At 35.5% G+C, this 12,692-nt stretch overlaps 1 protein-coding gene across 5 annotated transcripts in view; it reads left to right on the forward strand.

Annotated features, from left to right (window-relative positions):
- SLC25A12 (solute carrier family 25 member 12) overlaps positions 1–12,692 on the forward strand; it is a 166,172-nt gene that overhangs the window by 100,531 nt on the left and 52,949 nt on the right. For 4 of the 5 annotated variants that reach the window (XM_044933796.2, XM_006070251.4, XM_025274905.3 and 1 more), the window contains 2 exons: positions 3,906–4,021; positions 12,102–12,241. In XM_044933796.2, coding sequence (XP_044789731.1) covers positions 3,906–4,021; positions 12,102–12,241 — 256 coding nt within the window. Of the gene's footprint in view, positions 1–3,905; positions 4,022–8,541; positions 8,646–12,101; positions 12,242–12,692 lie in introns of those variants that run through there. The other variant, XM_006070252.4, reaches the window with a different exon arrangement.

A 12,692-nucleotide genomic window follows, 5' to 3' on the forward strand; every position in this document is an offset into this window, starting at 1 on the left:
AGGGCATAAAATGAAATGTGAAATATAGTCATTTTCTTAAAAATGTGTTGGAAAACATGTCTCTAAAAAGTCATATATCCTAAATTGAGTTTCTTCAAGAATATTTGAGTTCCTGCCCTGAATCAAGCCTGTGCTCTGACAAGCCTACTTTCTGACAGGGAATTAAATTTGAAATAATGAGTTACATAATTACTTTAAGAGGAATTTTGTGAGGGGCACAGAACAAATGCTGTAAGGATATGAAGTCATCTGGGGACTTTAAGATGATTCTCTTGAGGAAATGATATTTGAAATGAGCCATGTAAAGATTGTGCGTGTGGGTGTGTGTGCTTAGTTGACTTTTTGCAATCCCAAGGACTGTAGCCCACCAGGCTCCTCTGTCCATGGGATTTCCCAGGCAAAATTACTGCAGTGGCTTGCCATTTCCTTCTCCAGGGGTCCTCTCGACCGAGGAATTGAACCTGCATTAGCAGGCGGATTTTTTTTTTTTTCTTTTTTTTTTTTTTTTTTACTGCTGAGCCATAAGGGAAGCCCAAATGCTCCGTAAAATCATTGAAGGCTCTTTCCCACTTTTTGATTTGGTTGTTTGTTTTTCTGGCATTCAGTTGTATGAACTGCTTATATATTTTGGAAATCAATCCTTTGTTAGTTGTTTCATTGCTATTATTTTCTCCCATGCTGAGGATTGCTTTTTCACCTTGCTTATAGTTTCCTTTGCTGTGCAAAAGCTTTTAGGTTTAATCAGGTCCCACTTGTTTACTTTTATTTCCATTACTCTAGGAGGTGGGTCATAGAGGCTCTTGCTTGGATTTATGTTGAGTGTTCTGCCTATATTTTCCTCTAAGAATTTTATAGTTTCTGGTCTTACATTTAGGTCTTTAATCCATTTTGAGTTTATCTTTGTGTATGGTGTTAGGAAGTGTCCTAATTTCATTCTTTTACGTGTAACTGTCCAGTTTTCCTAGCACCACTTACTGAAGAGGTGTCTGCCCCATTGTATATTCTTGCCTCCTTTGTCAAAAATAAGGTACCCATTTTCTATCTTGTTCCATTGGTCTGTATTTCTGTTTTTGTGCCAGTACCATACTGTCTTGATGACTGTAGCTTTGTAGTATAATCTGAAGTCAGGAAGGTTGATTCCTCCAGCTCCATTCTTCTTTCTCAGGACTGCTGTGGCTATTCAGGGTCTTTTGTGTTTCCATATGAATTGTGAAATTTTTTGTTCTAGTTCTGTGAAAAATGCCATTGGTAGTTTGATAGGGATTGAGTTGAATCTCTAGATTGCCTTTGGTAGTATAGTCATTTTCCCAGTCAAAAAGTGGGGGAAAGACTTAAACAGACATTTCTCCAAAGAAGATGTACAGATGGGTAACAAACACATGAAAAGATGCTCAAACATTGCTCATTATTAGAGAAATGCAAATCAAAACTACAATGAGGTATCACCTCAGGCTGGTCAGAACGGCCATCATCAAAAAGTCTACAAACAATAAATGCTGGAGAGGGTGTGGAGAAAAGAGAATGCTCTTGCACTGTTGGTGGAAATGTAAATTGAGACAGCCACTATGGAAGACAGTATGGAGATTCCTTTAAAAAACTAGGAATAAAGCCACCATATGACCCAGCATTCCCACTTCTAGGCATTATACCCTCAGGAAAACAAAATTGAAAAAGACACGTTTCCCATTGTTTATTGCAGCACTATTTACAAAGCTAGAACATGGAAGCAACCTAGATGTCCATTGACAGATGAATGGATAAAGAAGTTGTGGTATATATACACAATGGAATATTATTGAGCCATAAAAAAGAATGCGTTTGAGTCAGTTCTGATGAGGTGGATGAACCTAGAACCTATTATACAGAGTGAAATGAGTCAGAAAGAGAAAGGTAAATATCGTATTCTAACACATATATACACAATCTAGAAAAATGGTACTGAAGAATATATTTACAGGGCAGCAATGGAGAAACAGACATAGAGAATAGACTTAAGGACATGGGAGAGGGGAGGACAGGGTGAGATGTATGGAAAGAGTTTCATGGAAACTTACATTACCATATGTAAGATAGATAGCCAATGGGAATTTGCTGTATGGCTCAGGAAACTCAAACAGGGGCTCTGTATCAGTCTAGAGGGATGGGATGGGGCAGGAGATGGGAGGGAGGTTCAACAGGGAGGGGATATATGTATACCTATGGCTGATTCATGTTGAGGTTTGAATGAAAACAGCAAAATTCTGTAAAGCAGTGATCCTTCAATAAAAAAATAAATTAGAAAAAAAATCACTGAAGGCTAGTTCAGTGTAGTTTTGGCCACTGGCTAGTTTCACAGCCGTTAGTATTATAGGATGAATAAGCTTTGGTTTTCCTTTTTGTTTTGAACTTTCCTTTAAAGTTTTTATTAGTGACATTTCAAATATATAAAACAAAAAGTAGTGTAATAAATTCAATATACTCATCACCCACTTTTTTTTTAGGTTAATTTGTGCTTTTATTTGCCAGCATAGTTAAACTACAGTGGTCTACAAACTCTTCTGATCTAAAAAGTAGATTTCACAACACTATGCACAAGTGTACATACATATATAATATATGTATGTAAAAGTGAAACAAAACTTTGTCAAAATTATCCACCTAGAGTATTCTAAGACTTTTTTTTAACCAAGGATGAACTGCGCTGATGCATGTAATCACCCCAGTTCATGTTAGAGTTCACTTTAATAGTGACTACACCTTTTTTTTAAATACACCTACTTTTAATAATTGTGAAGATAATTACTAAGTTTGTTTTACTTATATCTCCACCTATTCCTCTATCCCCTAGATTATTTTGAAGCAAATTCCAGGTGACTTATTTCATCTGTAAATATCTCAATGTATATTTCTACGAGATAAGAAAAATTACCAAAAACAAATCTCAAAGATGTTGATGTCTCAGTATTATCAAGCATTTGTGTTATATCAGTATTTTCATTTCCTGATTTTCTTATAAACTAAAAAAAAATTTTTTTTACTTTGTTTTAATCAGAATCCAAATAAGATCTGTATCTTTGTAATTAATTGCTGTATCTTTTAGGTCTTTAATTAGGTTCTCTTCCATATCTTCTTTAAAATTTTTTTTTTCCAACTCCAAAATGTTTACTTCTAATTTCCCACAATCTACATTTTTGCTGATTGTGTTTCTGTCGTAATGTTTAATTTAACAATTTTCTTTGTCCTTTATATTTTTTCTGCAAATTGTTGATTACATCTAAAACATTGGTTCTCAATGTGCTAGGTATTGTTGGCGTCTAGTGGGTAGAGGTCAGTGATGTTGCTCAACATGATACAATGCATAGGAGGCCCCCACAGCAGAGTTATTCAGCTTCAAATGTCACTGTTGAGTGCAGAGGTTTAGAAACTCTGATCTATTAGAGACTTGGTCAGATTCAGTTTCAATTATTTTTCATCCAGTCTCTTTCTTTCTGTGATATTTAGGGACTGTTGATTATTATTTAGATCCATTAATGTGTTAAGAGTTTACCAAAAGGTAATATTCTATCATGGGCTTCCCTGGTGGTTCAGTGGTAAAGAATCCAGCTGCCAGTGCAGGAGACGCAGGTTCAGTCCCTGACTCAGCAAGATTCCCTGGGGAGGGAAATGGCAACCCACTCCAGTATGCTTACCTGAAAAAGTCTATGGACAGAGGAGCCTGGTGGGCTGCAATCCATGGAGTCACAAGAGTTGGACACGGCTTAGCAACTACACCACCACCAACCAATATTCTATCATTCCTTCTTTCTTTATTATCTGGAATTCCACTACAGAGAAACTTCCCTTCATCAGTTATTTGGTTACCCTGAGCTATAGTTCATACTGCAAAGGCAGGTTACCAGCTGATGATATTTTATATTTTATTCCAGGTTGATCTCCTATCAAGAGTTTTTGGCATTTGAATCTGTATTATGTGCTCCAGATTCCATGTTCATAGTGGCTTTCCAATTGTTTGACAAGAGTGGAAATGGAGAGGTGACATTTGGTAAGAAAAAAAAAAGATTATATAGTTAAGTGAAGTTAGTGAGGCTGGTCCAATCTTAAATTGCTAAATTTAGTAACTGCATACAGTTTGCTGCTTATTTAAGAGCTAGTCAGAAAATGAAGTTTTAATTTCCTAAAAGAATTTATGTAGATAAAATTAAAATGGTTTTATTTTCTTTAAATCATTAAACTATTGCCAAAAAAAAATTGAGGAAGGTAGGAATGTTGTTGCTTCAACTCATTGCCTCTCTGACACTTTCACATTCCTAAAGTTGGTGGTATAAAATTACCTTGTTCTGGGCCAGCCTGGGATAGATTTTTTATGAAACAGACTGAACAACATGGAGTAATCATCTCGTTCTTTAAGGGGTTTCAGGGTAGAGAATTCAGAGCTTCTCTGGAGCCTCTTTGGAAAATTGCTTCGGTGTCATTTTAACGCCCAAGAATGGAACTGAAGGAGTTAAGGCAGGAATAGTTAGCATTCTCTGAAGCCCCATTTAAAATTTTTGATTTTAGAAAAGAAGGCTAGAATATTAAAGTTGCCTTCTGAATTGGGTGTAGAAATCCATTTAAATCATTTGGTAGGCACATCATTGAGCACACTGTGGATGTCTCAAAAGTGTACAAACTAGGGTTTCTATATATAGCTATATATTAGTTTTTTAAAAGAGGCTTACTTCCAGGAATTAGTATGTGCTTAGTAAAAGTATCAGCTAATTTTTCTTGCAGTAGGCTTTTCAATTAAAAAGTAGTGTTTTGAAGGACCTAGAGCACTCCTCCCTTTTTTTTTTAATATTTGAATTTTTTTTCATTGTGGTAAACAGTACCTAACACTAACCTTAGCATCTTAACCTAAGCGTACAGTTCAGTAGTGTTGAGTATATTCACACTGTCATGAAACACATCTCCAGAACTTTTTCATCTTGTAAAACCGAACTTGAGGCCGTTCAGCGGTGTACAGTGTGAATTGGCATCAGTTTGTGGTAGAGAGACTCCTGAAAATCCGGCTTCCCCTGAGCCACGGTGCTAAATACTTATTCACTGTAGTGTTTGTTAGAAAACAAACATTCTCTTGTTAAACCCAAAGGGAAAAGTATCACTGCTGTGGTGAGAATGGTGAGAAAGTACAGGCATTGGAAAGGGCTAGTCTTGCTTTTGCTGTCACCTTTGTGGGCATATGTTCTAGCATGGCATTAATTGATTTCTTCTGCCCACTGACCCAGTTGTCTTCTGTGTAAGAACATTTTCCCAAATAAATACCTACGCAGAGCTCTTCAGGTTTCTGCGTTTATCTTGGCATTCTCTCTTTGGAGCAAGCCCTGGCCTTTTCTGCCTCCTAAAGAATGTTGACTTTCCTCAGAAAAGCCTAGATTTTATAGTTTAAAACATAAAAGCTTTATCATCTCATCATTCAGCATTAACTTTGTACTTCTAAGAATGCTGCATTTTCTATTTTCAATAGTTATCACACATGTTCGTATGCCTTACTTCTAAATATGGTGCACAGATGCTTGGGAAATCACTTGATACAAATATCTGTATTAATGACAGGATGCCCATACTTCTATCCTGTGTTCTTGCTTAAAAATTAGATTTCCCAAAGCCAAATTCTAACTTACTTTGTCCCTTTTACCTTGGTATTATGATTCTTTGATTGCCTTTTCCAATTTCTATTTTAAAAAAATAAGTCAGTCAAATCAGTTTATTCAACAGACTAACAATAGAGACTCATGCCATTGTTGATTAGTGGATTAAGATGTGTAGGAAGTAGCTGAATGGTTTATACACACCATATCATTTCATGCAAATGAAAGCTTATAGTTATTAGACTCCAGCTTTAGCATTTTATAGATCTTTTGTTTTTCCCATCATACTGATTTATGAGTTAAGACTTCAAGAAAATGCAAATAGAATTAAAAGCAAAATGTATCAGTTTTAGTTTTTATAGCACCTGGTATAAACAGAACATGTAATTCCTCCAGATCCTTCATTTTACTGCTCCATATTAGAGTTGGGAAAATTCTTACAGAATAAGATGAATTTGAACTACCTTTTGATGTTGTTCCTGTGATCCCTGGCCAACTGGATGGTTCTCTTGATGGTGTTCACCTAAATCCTGGGGACCTGGACCATTCCCTTCCCTAATGTTGAGGATTCATTTTTAGACAAACCTTCTTAACTATAATGAAAATAATCGTAAGGAAGGAGAGAAGAAAGCACTGAAACTGTTACAAATGCCATTTAACAAGATTTCTAAGGCCCACTTAGTTCAGGCTGTATTCGACTACAGAATTCAGCATAAGGAAATAATTAACCTGGAGTTAATTTTAATAGAATTTTGGATCTGTGATAAAGGTCCGTTTTCATGTTTGTACTCACTTAATAAAAAGAATTATGCTTATCTCTTTACAGATGTATGTTTAGGTAAAAAGAAAATTTAGATCCATTCTGACTCAGTCCTTTTCACCTGATGGACTTATGTTTTCTAGTTTGGAGCTTATTTAAAGTATAGTTTTTCTCTTGTGCACATCAGGAGAGAAAGCCAGGAGAGAATATTGGATGCAAAATATAATGGAATAGGGAAAAACTATTATGCCATCAGTATTATCTCTATCTCATGGACTCTGATGATTTATGTGTACATCTATATATATTGTTCTCATCTATGCTTTTGTTTTTTTAGATATGGCTTTTATACACATCAAATTGTGTACTTAAATTGTATACATCTTTGCAAGTATTTATATATATAGCAGTACTGAATAACATTTACTTGAATGCTGGGCAAGTTTTTTTTTTAAAGATGCCTTTGCTGTAGGGGAGAGGACTTAGATCAAGATGTTGATAATCCATTCAGGATGCACAAGCTCAGGAGAGGGTTCTGAAGTTTTTAAAAGAATGAATAACATCATTAGTTGTTTCTTTGGTGTTCTTTCAGTGAAACCTCTAATGCATGCTGTGGATGATTACTTAATGGCTTGAATATCTGTTTCTGCCTGGTGGCATGAGCCTTCTACGGGCCATTGCATGACTGGTGTGTGCTAGATATAGTGTAAACTTGCCTTGCTTTCACTGCCATCCACTAGTGTACTGGGTGTTTGCTCGATAGAATTGGATTGAGGTAACCAAGATAACCAGCGCTTCTACACTGTGTTGTCAATAGTTGCCATACCTTTGTCCTAAGTTTAAAAAAAAAAAAAAAAAGAAACCTATTGCTTTAACAAGGATTCTAAAAAACCCAACAATACTCTTACCTATTAACTAATAAATGAATATAAAACATGTTATGTATTCTAAATTTCCTATTAAAAATCTCATCAATATTGTGTTCTAAAAGTGTTTGCCTAGGAATGGGAACTGTTACAAGGAAACTTTTCCAGGGGTATATCTTCATCCCCTGACTATAGAACTCTCAAGAAGTAGGGTTTCCTTTTAATTTTATGCTGTTTGACCACCAATATGTATAGCAAATAAATACGTGTTCCATTTGTGCCTCTAAAATACTCTTTTTCCATAAAGGGCATAATAATCAGATTGGAGTGTTTTAGGCATGACTGCTGCTATGGTTAAAAGGTTTAGGAGATGGAGGTCTAGATATGAAAAAGGTCATATCCTCTGTCAGTGGGAACAAAGCTATAGACATGGTATAATATGAAACCCTAATGGTAATAAATACCTAGTTTAACTTGGTAAGAATGAGAGCTTCACTTGGGTGTTCAAATTAAATCAGTAAGCATTTTTGAGACTCAGATATTACAGAGAGGGTCACATTAATACTCAAGACTGCTAGAGTAGCTTAGAGTTTGAGGTAAAAAAATGACATGGTAACACTTGTTTTTATGCCATTTGGTGATAGATTGTTGAAGCATCTACCTTCTATAGTAATAGATGCTCTTTAAACGTAAACTCATTTTTCCTGAGAAATGGACCTTTACGTATATTTGGCAGCAGGACTACTGTGTGGACTGATTGTACAGTAGTCCCTTTTGGAGGTAGGTAAAGGGGTTAATAGAAATACTTCTCCCTCAGTAAAACAGACAAGGTCACCCCAGAAATTAACAAGCCACCTGAAGTAGGACTTAGAAGTCTGGCTTGACATGCTGTGTTGGCTGGGACTTCTACAAGCTCCTGTTGTTGATCTTTTTATTGTTATTGTTTGTTTTCCTTTGTTTTATTTTTCAGTCTCTTAGTTGTTCCTCTTCTTTCCCCTCAAGTTTTCTTTCTCTGAGAAACTCTTCCACAAGTCTTGCCATTGTTTTTGTTCAGTTATACACAAGGATATTCATTGTTCATGGTGGGAGTCCTTTTAAAAGCCTCTCTGACTTCACTTTAAGAACTGTGCAGGTGAAACTCAGCTGTTGAGGACTCTCTTTTTTCCCCTCTGACAATAAAAATGTTTGCTCTCAAGCCTATAAGCTGGAAGCAGTGGTTCCTGCTGGGCTGGAATCCTTGGAATCAGGATGTCGTTGGGCTGATGGTAGGTGGGCTGTGTCACAGGGCTGATGGCTTGTATACCTACAGGAGGAGTTCTCTGGCCACACCGTTGGTACAGCAGCTCCTTCCAGGCTCATTCATGGAACAGGCATGGTGGCAGTCTTGGAGAAGAGTGCCAGCCCCGGTCAGAGGTAATTTTGTACTGCAGAAAGGTGAACAAGACCAGTAGGAAGCTCCCATAAGGACCAGGGGAGGGATGAGGGTGGATAAGATGGGGAGACGCAGTGTGGGCTGCTGGGGAAATTAAAACCTCTGTTAAGACATATTGACCTAATATATATGCTTCAGTGTATTTCATTTAGTCCAATCATCATAAGTGACTGATACAGCTAAATTGACTAATGTTATAGGAGTTGTCACCATTTACCTGCCCTCCTGACGAATCATTGTGCTCCTCTCCTTTAAGCAAAGAGAACATGATAGGCTACTTTTATATCTGACCCCGTTTCCCATTTCAAAGGAATTATAAACCATCTCTTTTATAAGCCCATGCTCTGCAGGAAGTGAAAAAGTGGTCTTTTGTTTTCTCTATGTCAGAAAACAAATGGATTCCTATTTCCCTTAGCAATGCCAACCTGATATAAAACACTCGATCTGATCCTGTTGCCAATAAGATGTGACTCTCTTATCGCTTTCATCCAAGCCAGAACTGTGGCCACTGAAACAGCACTGCTTAGAGAGCTAAGACCTTTGTTTGCCACTGGAAAGACGGGATTCTCTCTGGGGAGAAACTTACTATGTAGTTTCAGTTGGATACATTGGGTGTTTTTGAGATTATTGGTGCCCCCTTTCATGTCATACAGAGCCTGATAAAACTGCATAAGAGGAGGTCATTAGTGCTTTTGGCTATTGCCTCAGTATTAAGCTCTCCAGTTCTGGAGCTTTTGTATAACTTTTTTTTTTTTTGATAAGCATATCCTGGTAAAAGTAAAGTGGTAATTATGAATTTGACTTTAAAACAGTAGTTGTACTAATTATTTCTCTAAGCTTCCTGATTTAGTCTTAGAGAGTTGGTAGTGGAAACAATGGAGAAGGAAATGGCACCCTACTCCAGTACTCTTGCCTGGAGAATCCCATGGACGGAGAAGCCTGGTAGGTTGCAGTCCATGGGGTCGCACAGAGTCGGACATGACTGAAGCGACTTAGCAGCAGCAGCAGCAGTGGAAACAATAACAGAAAGGAAGTGGCATACATCAAGAGATGCCAGAGTAGGTTTGAAAGTTTGCAACCTGTGACATGGCTAAAATAATTAAAAGTGTCTGGGGGTAGTTAATAAACCATAGCACATAATAATGGTCATAGTAAAACCATGTACAAAACTGTCAACTGACCACTTTGGGAAAAGTGGGAAATGTTTAAACAAATATTCATGGAAAATGACACTTCTGTATTTGGAGAAATTAATATGAGTAATTTAAGCCATCAGCTTAATTGTTTCAAAGGTACTGTAAGATCTTATTTAAAGGTTGCTAAGAAGTTTACTAAATAGGATTTTAGTTAAAAGTTTTTATTATAGTGCTATTTTTTTCTGAATGTAAATTACACATTGTAATTTTGGTTTATAAATGTCCTTTTTGTGATAGAAAAAGAAATTTTTATGGTTCATTAAATTTTCATAAGTTTGAAAGATTTTGAGTCTGGTTTTATTTGATATAGTTTCACTTGAGATTCTGGTTTTTTCCAGTCATACAAAGGGAATTCAGTTTTATTCTGCTATTGCATAAAACTTACTTAGGTAGCATAAGTATATTTCTTATCAAGCACTTGAGTTTTGAGAGTTGTGACCTTTAAAAAAAGGTTATAAAATAACTTATTCCTTTTAATAATTTCTCTTAATGTAATTAAGTTATCCTAATATGTTTTCCATCAATTTCTTCATATTCCCTTAGTTTAATACTTAAAATAAGAAACCAAATTAATTTGGAAAGAGAAGCAGGTAGGAGGATCCTAAAAAAAAAAAATCTTTGCTAAACTGCCTTAATATTTTTAGCTCAAAAGAGTTTTCTGCCATCCTTGTTATTTTAATAATTTCGTAAACTTTAATATATTTTACAACTTGTTGAAGTCTCACATAGAGTTGAGGGTAATCCTCTGTGTTGCTTAGAATCCCGTAACTTGCTACTGCATTAATTCTTTGCTTTCAGAAACTAAAGCTCATATCTTTGATTTGTGTTTATGGAAGATGAAAATAATTGACATGATTTGAAAACTCTGAAATACTGTTGCTATTTAGGCCAGAAATAGATGCTACATTCCATTTGAAAGAAAAGATGAGAATCCCATCTCCCCAGTGACATCCAATGCCGCCTTCCAACTGACCGATCGCTGTGACCTATTCAGAGCTGTCGTGTTGAGTCCAGACTGGTAGGATTTCCAGTTCAGGATTCTTACACTTCCCCTACTTCCCCACCATAGCAATGCTTTTATCCAAAAAAAGTATGTTAAAGCTAAAGGGAATCCATTAAACCATTTACAATGTGAGATTTATATCTGTTTAGAGAATTTTCAGAAATTAGATAAAATAGTGTAGTTGGAGATTATAAAACATTAAGCTTATATTTACTAATTCTTAATATAACTGATAGCTATAGATAGTAAAACCCTTTCACTAATATAATTGGCTTAAATTTGAAAATAATTTTGTTCTTAAGACATCAGTAAAAGAGGCTTCCTGCTTTCTTAACTTTGTTAATGATTTTTTTTTTTTTTTGGCATGAGCTTCTAAATTAGTCTATCCAGTCTATGCTTGTTAAAGTACCAGTCATTTGTGAATTGACTTTTCTAGTAAGTGTAGAACTCTGTAAGAAAGTGAATGCCATTGTCAGTGCATGAAGACAAGCTGTCAGAGGGTTTTGGTTGTATATTACATGGTGTGACTGGTTCCTATCTAAAAGTTAGTATACTGTGTTTAGTCCTTCTTTATTTAAAAGTGAATCACTAATTTCACTTATCTTAAAATATTTTAATAGCTGAGACTAATAATCATGGTTTTTACGGGGATTTTGAAGCTTTGTGTCAAGACCATATTTTTGACAATATCAGAAGCTTTTAATAAGGTGCTTGCTGCTGAGCTAATGATATGCTTTGGGTAGTATTTCTTATACCTATCTTCAATAGATATATTCAGGCTAGTGTGAATGTAATAATCAAGCCTCAATCAAGCCATACTTAGTATGACAAATATTGCATTATACCGTAATTTAGGTATTCATGCTTCTGATAAAGGGCTTAATTCGACTCCTTGAGGAACCGGGAAAACACTATTGATTTTATACTGGAATGCAAAGTAGCAGCCATTTATAGTGCAAGATATAAATCACTAACTAATTAAAATTAAATCAAGAGAAATTAAGAATCTCATGGCCTTATACGTAATGGTACACAATCTTAACTGTAAAATTATATTTTGTATCAATTGTGTTCCCGTGCATGGGTTTCTGGGCACAAAAAATTTTGCAGCTAATCTTACTAGAAGCAGATAATATTGACTTTTAAAATTTCTCTTAATTTCTTTCTGTAGGAACATTGCAGTGGACTAAACTACTTATTCCAGATATAATTTATTTATTTTTATTTTCCTTTTCAAGAAAATGTCAAAGAAATTTTTGGACAGACTACTATTCATCATCATATCCCTTTTAATTGGGACTGTGAATTTATCCGGCTACATTTTGGGCATAATCGGAAGAAGCACCTTAACTACACAGAATTCACACAGTTTCTTCAGGTGAGCTTAGTTTTTCATAACCAGTGTAAATATATAACATTCCGTCTCCTTCTCTTTTACTTTTATTAGGTTTATTACCAAGAAATGGCAATTCTCTGTGGAATTTTAACCTCATTTTTCATTTCCCACTCCCAGAGGCAACTTATTTAAATTCTTACAATTGTTTCTTTCCTTCAGTGTTTACTTTCATAGCTCTAAATAATAAACATTATTTAAATGTTTTGAAGTGCTGATACTTCAACGTTTAGTTTTTCACTCTTAGATATTTTTTAAATTTAATTTGAACAACTAAAGATTGGCAACTGACTCTTTCACCTTTCCCTCTCAGACACTTTCTGTCCCCACCCTCCATATAATTATGTCATGATTCTGCTTAGATTATCACATTTGAATCACCACAATTTTGTAAACACCGTGCATGACTACAATGATCACTTTTCTTAGAGACTCT

The sequence above is a fragment of the Bubalus bubalis genome, chromosome 2, assembly GCF_019923935.1.
Source record: "Bubalus bubalis isolate 160015118507 breed Murrah chromosome 2, NDDB_SH_1, whole genome shotgun sequence".
NCBI lineage: Eukaryota > Metazoa > Chordata > Mammalia > Artiodactyla > Bovidae > Bubalus > Bubalus bubalis.